Genomic DNA, 8,874 nt, shown 5'->3' with positions numbered 1-8,874 from the left:
TTAAATTGAGGCATCTTCCGATGGAATTCTGGACAACAGAAGGCTTGAGCATGGTGGCTAGTGGTGTGGGTAAGCCTTTGTACCCAGATGCGATTACGAGAGCATGCACGAGACTGGACTTTGCTCGTGTATGCGTGATGATTGATATCACACATAAGTTTACCAAACATATTATTGTCATGGTACCAAATGAAGATGGAGGAGAAACACCTTGCAAAATTGATATTTAGTACGAATGGCTCCCGCCAAAGTGCACTACATGCATGACACTGGGACATATGAGTAAGGACTGTGTAATGAACAAGACCCATAAACCGACGAAGCCACCAATAAATGTGTATGTGCCAAAAGTCACGGTGCCACCGCCAAAACCACCGGTTAAGGAAAAAATGACGACAAAACCAGTGGCTGTAAACATACCCAAAGCCGATGCGATTAATATTGAACGGAATTACTCCAAGCAAGATGAGAGGGGTAAGGCAATTGTTATCTATAATACCTATGATGCATTGCACTTAATTGATGACGCAGATGAACATCCAGGGGGTCCTAACACAAGCAGCCCCTTATATAATAATCCATGTTGAACATCGCTGTGTGGAACGTCCGTGGGCCGAACAAACGAGACCATCAGCTCGCTTTAAAGGATCTTGTCTCTGAGTACAGGTTACACTTCCTTGGCATTCTTGAAACTCGAGTTCGATTGAGTAATGTTGTACTTATTTAATCTTTCTTACTTTCGCAATGGAAATGGTTTGTCGATTATTCTTCTGTTGAAAATCGTATCTGGCTAACTTGGGACGATACTATTGTTGATGTCCATATACTAGAATTGGGGGATCAGTTTATCCACTGTCGGGTTACTTTTTTGGGTAAATGTAAGTTTCATTAAAAAAATAGGTAAAGAGTACAAAGTACAACAATCAAATGGTGGTACCCCCAACAGACCAAGGGATACGCCAAATTCTATAGAGTGCACATGTACTAATAGAACTGGAAAGATTAATACTAATTATCCTTAACGTCTTCTATGATGCAAGTAGCTAATACAGCTTTCGGCCGATGGGTGTGCTCAAATCGTCTCAAATTCCTCTCTCGCCATATATGGTATATGCATGCACCAAGTAATGCTCGATAAGCAACATTAACAATATGCTTCCCCCTCCACTTCCTCGATGCCCATTCCACGTCTTTTGTCCACTGACGATTGGGCCAAGCAAATCGGATATGATGTCGTATAGCTGCAAGGCATCCTTTGCTATATCGACATCGGAAGAACATGTGAGTGTGAGTCTCCGCTGCACCCTCGTCACAGAGAATACATCCCCCTAGATGCGTCATCCATGGTTTATCAGTTGTCGGTAGCTTCTCCTGAATTGCTAACCAAAGAATGAAGTTATGACGGGGAATCTTCAAAGAACCCGAAAGTAGTGAAGACCATCCTACTTTCGGTCCAGGTGGACAGAAAAGTCTATATAGGGATTGTGTAGTGGGTCGTCCCTCTGAAAACCGCCAGTTGATCCTGTCATCCCCTCCATGAATCTGGGGTAACATGTAGATAATCTCCATACATTCCAAATCGGTAATGAAGGGCCACTGCCATTGCCCCTCATTAATGACTACTTGTAGTTTGGTGGATTCATCAATTCCTAAGAGGCTCGGTCCCCTTGGGAATCTAGCAATAAGTGGGCCCAAGTGGTGCCACAGGTCCTTCCACAAGTAGAATGACCTCTCCTCTCCAATAAGAAACTCTGTCATAGGTAGTATAGAGCTGCGAAGTCGGAGCAGTTTTCGCCATCCCCATGATCCTCCCTTCTCATTAATTGTCCAAATAGAAGTGTTGTGCAATCGTGTCTGCTTCAACCATTCAACCCATATAGATGTTCGGTCACATCTAATAACATCACATAACTTTTTTGCTATTAATGAGCGGTTAAGGATACCGATATCCTTAATTCCTTGGCCACCTTCTTTAATTGGTTTACACACATCCTTCCACGCTACCTTGGCGTAACCCGACGTAGAAGTGCCTTTCCAAAGAAAAGTTCTGAGCCGTTTCTCAATTTGTTTAATAATAGCCTTCGGTAAGATGAATGCAGACGCCCAATAAATGCTCATTGCTGAAAGTACAGATTTAATAATTTGTATACGTCCAGCATATGATAATGAAATTCCTTCCCAGCCATTAATGCGAGTATCAATTTTCAAGAGAAGTGGTTGACAATCGGATATAGACAATCTAGAAGATAGTAGGGGGAGACCCAAGTACCTCATTGGTAGTTGGCCCTCTTGGAAGCCCATTATTGTTAAAATCTGATCCTTCCAACCTTGTGCCGATCGAGAAATAATGACATGACTTTTTTGTACATTCAGCCGAAGTCCCGACCATTCTGCAAATCGGTCCAACCCCCTCTTGAGGGTCCTGAGTGAATTCAAGTCGGCTCTACAGAAAAGCAGGAGATCGTCTGCGAATCCCAACTGGAAGACTTTGGCCGGCTCACATTTCCAGTGATAAGAGAATTGCAAATCCTGCTCAATAAGTTGCAATAATCCCAAATGCAAGACTTCCATAACGAGAACAAAGAGATAGGGCGATAGAGGGTCTCCCTGTCTTAATCCATGTGCTCCTGCAAAGAAACCGTGAGGGTTTCCATTAAGACCAATCAAAAAAGCCGCCGTCGTTACACACTCCTCAATCCACCTGGTGAACGTTTGGGGGAATCTAAATAGTTGCAAGACCGCAAGTAGGAAATCCCACTCTACAGTATCATATGCCTTCCTGATATCGACTTTTAGGGTACAACGAGGTGGAAGCCTCACCTGGTGGTATCCCGTGAGTAGCTCCTGTGCCAACAAAATATTGTCCCCAATGCTACGCCCTGGAATAAACGCTCCCTGACAGGGACTAATAATCTTGTCCAGGACCACACTCAACCGCTGGACAAGTAATTTCGCAATAATTTTGTATAACACATTACAACATGAAATTGGCCTAAAATCACCAACAGTCATAGGAGTGTGTACCTTTGGGATTAGTGCCAGAAGTGTGGAGTTGACTTGTTTGAGTAGTTTACCGGTACTAAAGAATTCCAGTACCGCCTTTGTAACTTCCTGTCCTACCACTGGCCAGGCTGCTTTAAAGAATCCTAATGAGTATCCATCAGGTCCCGGGGCCTTGTCATCTGCAATGTCAAATACTGCTTGCTTCACATCATCCGGAGTAAACGCCAATATAAGATGACCAGCCTCTTCATTCGAAAGAATATGTCTTGCCCACGGTCTGAGAAAGCCAATATCTAGCGTTATCTGACGTCTGTTACCGCCCAAAAGATTTTGATAGTAAAAGACAAATTCATTGATAATCTCTTCTGGTTCAGTGTGGATGGTCCCGTTGTCATCATTAATCTGTAGTATCCTCCTTGCCACCCTTCTCTTGGCAATTTTACGAGTTACTAATATGACTATCAATGAACCTGTTATCATTACTGTTGTTTATGGTGCATCTGAGGTAATTGACCGTCGGAGCTTGTGGATTGCACTGGAGACACTCGCTCAGCAGTGCTCTGACATCCCTTGGATGGTAGGAGGGGACTTTAATGCTGTACGTGAACTTAACGAGGTATGTGGCATATCAGGAGATATTAGGATGGCCACTGAAGAATTTAATGCCGGCATACTGGACGCGGGGCTGATTCCACTTCCTTTGCAAGGTGAATGGTTCACATGGCATAATTGTAGTTCATCCACGCGGAGTTTATGGAAGCGGTTGGACCGAATTCTTATTAATGATCGTTGGCTGGCACGGTTCCCTACATCATCCTATCATAGTCTCACACCACGGACATCTGACCACTCACCACTGGTGTTACATGGGGATACACAGCAGCATAATGGAGGTATGTTTTGCTTTGATAATTATCTCGCCCGTTCACCTGACTTTATCCCCATTGTACAGAACATTTGGCATCATGAGATTGTTGGTGTACCAATGTATGCCGTGACACGTAAACTGAAGGTACTTAAACCAGTTTTCAGACTGCAGAGGAGAAATAAGGGGGATTTGACACTGAATGTCCAACTAGCCAAAGGTTTTCTTGATGAGGCACAACATTTGGTGAGCTCCGATAGACAGAATGAGCTCTATTTACTGCTGGAACATTGCTGTCGACTCGTTTATGCCAAAGCGGCAAAACTCGAACAAATCATGTTGCAACAGAGAGCCAAGATGCAGTGGATGAAAGACGGAGACCAATGTTCCCGGGTTTTCTTCCTAAGATTGCACAGAGACGAGCAATGTGAAGAATCTTGCAGATAAATGATGAGAATGGTAACACACACTTGGACCAAGAAGAGGTCGCACATGAGTTTGTCTCATATTATCAGAACCTCTTAGAAGGTATTAGACGACGATGGACAGTGGATATTCGTTACCATGGGCAAGACACTGTATTACTGATGAGGAAGCCAACCATTTACTCCTACCTTTCTCATCGGACGATGTGAAGCAAGCAGTGTTTGCTATTGCTGAAGACAAGGCACCGGGACCAGATGGTTACTCGTCAGGGTTCTTCAAAGCGGCTTGGCCAGTGGTGGGGGAAGAAGTTACGAAAGCGGTACTAGATTTTTTTTCTATCGGAAAACTTCTGAAGCAGATCAACTCGACGATCTTGGCTCTGATCCCAAAGGTACATACTCCAATGTCGGTTAATGACTTTAGACCAATTTCATGTTGCAATGTTTTATACAAGATCATTGCGAAACTACTTGTCCAAAGAATTAGCGTGTTGTTGGACAAGATAGTTAGCCCCTGTCAGACAGCTTTTATTCCGGGAAGAAGCATTGGGGAACAATATTATGTTAGCACAGGAACTATTCTCGAGATATAACCAGATGTGCCTACCTCCCAGATGCGCACTCAAAGTGGAGGAAGGCCTATGGTACAGTGGAGTGGGACTTCCTTTTAGCAGTATTGCAGTTGTTCGGATTTCCACCTACGTTCACAAGGTGGATTGAGGAGTGTGTATCCACGACATCATTCTCGATTGGGCTCAATGGAAAACCACATGGATTTTTTTCTGGAGCGAGAGGATTACGACAGGGAGACCCACTTTCTCCTTATTTGTTTGTTCTTGTTATGGAAGCTTTACATCTGGGATTCTTGCAAGGAATTGAACAGGACATGCAATTCACTTATCATTGGAAGTGTGAGAGTTCCAAGGTGTTCCAGTTGGGATTTGCAGATGACCTTCTCCTCTTCTGCAGAGCTGACCTTGAATCCATCAGAGTCTTCAAAGAAGGATTGGACTGGTTTGCGGAATTATCGGGCCTTCGGCTGAATGTTCATAAAAGCCACTTAGTCATTTCACGTTCGGCTCAAGAATTGAAAGACATGATGTTGGAGATTTTAGGCTTTCAAGAGGGACATCTTCCAATGAGGTATCTGGGTCTTCCTTTCCGGTAAATGTAAATTTCATTAATAAAGAGTAATGGTACAGTACAACATGGTACAACATGGGATTATCAACTGGTTTCTCCCTCTACCCAAGGGATACGCCATAATCTATACAATGCTCGTGTACTGACTGACGATGCTAAATCAACGCTAAGAATCCTCTGTCTGACGTCATTGATGATTAGTATGCTCAATGTGGCCGGTGTCCGCTCAGTATGATCAAATCTCCTCAAGTTCCTCTCCTTCCATATGTGGTAGACGCACGCCGCCAGTAGTGTACGGTAAGCTCTATTAATAATGTGCTCCCCTCTCCATTTCCGTGTCGCCCATTCAATATCTGTTGCCCAATCTCTATTGGGCCAGTGAAAGCGAATCCTTCTGCGAATCTCATAAAGGCACTGACGACTAAATCTGCATTGGAAGAATAAATGTGGATGAGATTCCGCAGCTCCCTCATCGCACAGTATGCACACCCCCAGGTGGGATAGCCATGATTTGTCTGTGGTAGGAAGTTTGCCAAGGATTGCTAGCCATAAGATGAACGAATGGCGAGGAATCTTCAAGGAGCCCAAAAGTAGTGAAGACCATCCTACTTTCGGCTCGGGGTGAGTGAATAATCGGTAGAGGGCCTGAGTAGTAGGTTGCCCTTCGTCACATCTCCACACCACCCGATCCTCTCCTCCGAGAATAAGCGGTAGGTTATGTGTGATTTCCAAACATTCAAAGTCAGTGATGGTAGGCCATTGCCATTCTCCTGCTGAAATCACCAAGCTGAGTTTTGCTGATTCTTCAAGTCTAAGATGGCGGGGACCTTGAGGGAATCGCTCGATAAGTGGACCCAAGTGATGCCACGGGTCCTGCCAAACAAAGAATCGATCTCCATTTCCAATCTGGTAATCCACGATAGTGCGAAGGAAAGGACGTAGCCTGAGTATTTTTCGCCATCCCCAAGAACCTCCATGTTCACGAATAGTCCAAATCGATCTCTCACGTAATCGGTCTTGGTAGAGCCACTGAACCCATATGGATGTCCTGTCACACTGGATAACATCACATAGTTTCTTGCTCATTAATGCGCGATTCAAGGTGGAGATATCCTTGAACCCAAGTCCCCCCTCATCCATCGGTCGACACTTAATATCCTCTAGACTATCTATCTCTGATTGCCAACCGCTTATTTCAATAATTGATGCATGTATCAATGGATGGGAAGGGATTTCGTTATCATATGTTGGTCGGGTACAAATCATCAAATCTGTGCTTTCAGCATTGAGTTTATATTGGGCATCTGCATTCATATTACCTAAGAAAGTCATCAATGAAATTGAGAAGAGGTTGAGGACCTTCCTTTGGAAGGGTACGACGTCTAATGGTTACGCCAAGGTTGCCTGGAAAGATGTGTGTCGGCCAATGGATGAGGGAGGACTTGGGTTCAAGGACATCTCTACCTTGAATCGCGCATTAATGTGCAAGAAATTATGTGATGTAATCCGGTGTGATAGGACATCCATATGGGTTCAGTGGCTATACCAAGACCGGTTATGTGACACATCGATTTGGACTGTTCGTGAACATGAAGGTTCTTGGGGATGCGGAAAATGCTCAGGCTCTGTCCTTTCCTTCGATCTATCGTGAACTACCAAATTGGAAATGGAGGGAGATTCTATATTTGGCAGGACCCATGGCATCACTTGGGACCACTTATCGAGCAATTCCCTCGTGGTCCAAATCATCTTGGTATTGAAAAATCAGCAAAACTCAGTTCGGTGATTTCAGCAGGAGAGTGGCATTGGCCCCCCATCACGGACTTCGAATGTTTGGAAATCACACATAACCTGCCGTTTATCTTTGGAGGAGAGGACCGAGTGGTATGGAGATTTAACGGAGGGCAGCCTACTACCCAGGCCCTCTACCGATTATTTGACCCCCCTGAGCCGAAAGTATAGTGGTCTTTGCTACTTTCGGGCTCGCTGAAGATACCTCGTCATTCGTTCATTTTATGGCTCGCAATACTTGGCAAACTACCATCCACGGATAAACCATGGCTATCTCATCTTGGAGCGTGCATCTTGTGCGAGGAGGGAGCTACGGAATCTCATTCACACTTATTCTTCCGATGCAGATATAGTCGTCAGTGCTTGCTTGAGATTCGCAGACGAATTCGATTTCACTGGCCCAACAGGGATTGGGCAATGGATATTGAGTGGGCGACGTGGAAATGGAGAGGTAAGCACATTGTCAATATCGCTTACCGTACACTACTTGCAGCATGTGTCTACGACATATGGAGGGAAAGGAATTTGAGGAGATTTGAACACACTGAGAGGACACCAGCCACTTTGAGCATCCTGATCACTGATGATGTCAAACACAGAATTCTTAGTGTCAATTTCCCTTCAACAATCAGTACACGAGCATTGTATAGATTATGGCGTATCCCTTGGGTTGAGGGAGAAACCAATTAAAGAACACATGTTGTACTGTACCATTACTTATATTAATGAAATTTACATTTACCAAAAAAAAAAAAAACAATGTGATCCTCAAGTGGTTTCTCCCTCGACAGGCCAAGGGATACGCCATAGTCTATATAACGCACGTGTACTCACCAAATAGGCTAATTTAATGCTAATGATCTATTTTGCACGGTTTTATTAACACAAGATTGCTTCTCTTGCATAATAACTTGTAGTTGTTATTAGGATTAGCAAATTTACCACGCAAATGCATGGGTCTATATCTACGTTTGGGTCAAGTTTCGTGGAATTCTGGTAACGTTCAAAATTTAGCAATTTTGCATAGTTTTATCAAACCAAGTGTGTTTTTCTTTGATACTAACTTGTAGTTATTATTATGCTTAGCAAATTTTCCACAGAAATGCCTGGGTCTTGACCAACGTTTGGGTTAAGTTTCGTGGAATTCTAAGAACGTTCAATATTCAGCTTTTTTGCACAGTTTTATTAAAGAAAGTTTGTTTGACTTTCATATTAACTTGTAGTTATTATTACGCTTAACAAATTTACCACAAAAATGTATGGGTCTAGACCTACACTTGGGTCAAGTTTTGTGGAATTCTGAAAAACGTTCAGAATTTAGCTGTTTTGCACAGTTTTATTAAAGAAAGTTTGCTTTTCTTTCATAATAACTTGTACTTATTAATACGCTCAGCAAATTTACCACAAAAATGCATGGGTCGGTCAAGTTTCATGGAATGCTTAAAACGTTCAAAATTTAGTTGTTTTGCTTGGTTTTACTAAAAGCAAGTTTGTTTCCCTTTCAAACAAACTAGTAGTTATGATTACGCTTAGCAAATTTACAATACCTATGCATGGGTCAATATGCATAGCAAATTTACCAAACAAGTTTGTTTCGGTTAAGTTTCGTGGAATTCTGAGAGCGCTCAAAATTTAGCTGTTTTGAAC

At 43.2% G+C, this 8,874-nt stretch overlaps 1 protein-coding gene across 1 annotated transcript; it reads left to right on the top strand.

The window, feature by feature from the left end:
• The first annotated feature begins 3,457 nt into the window (after window positions 1-3,457).
• On the top strand, window positions 3,458-5,013 carry LOC148787784 (uncharacterized). The gene is made up of 3 exons (XM_088881366.1): window positions 3,458-4,114; window positions 4,404-4,613; window positions 4,891-5,013. The coding sequence occupies exons 1-3, from the start codon at window positions 3,458-3,460 to the stop codon at window positions 5,011-5,013; spliced, it is 990 nt and encodes a 329-aa protein (XP_088737492.1).
• Window positions 5,014-8,874: the final 3,861 nt, after the last annotated feature.

Source organism: Sesamum indicum, linkage group LG6, assembly GCF_026168435.1.
Source record: "Sesamum indicum cultivar Baizhima isolate 11 linkage group LG6, ASM2616843v1, whole genome shotgun sequence".
Lineage (NCBI taxonomy): Eukaryota > Viridiplantae > Streptophyta > Magnoliopsida > Lamiales > Pedaliaceae > Sesamum > Sesamum indicum.
The sequence above is the reverse complement of the archived record's forward strand: the minus strand, read 5'-3'. Positions and strand labels throughout refer to the sequence as shown.

What these genes read in the sequence shown, in the direction of transcription:
- LOC148787784 (XM_088881366.1), top strand. Translation starts at nt 3,458, where the DNA reads ATGACTATCAATGAACCTGTTATCATTACTGTTGTTTATGGTGCATCT. An exon ending in TTGATGAGGCACAACATTTG is followed by an intron (nt 4,115 to 4,403) that starts GTGAGCTCCGAT and finishes AGAAGGTATTAG; the next exon opens with ACGACGATGGACAGTGGATA. An exon ending in GGGAAGAAGTTACGAAAGCG is followed by an intron (nt 4,614 to 4,890) that starts GTACTAGATTTT and finishes AGATATAACCAG; the next exon opens with ATGTGCCTACCTCCCAGATG.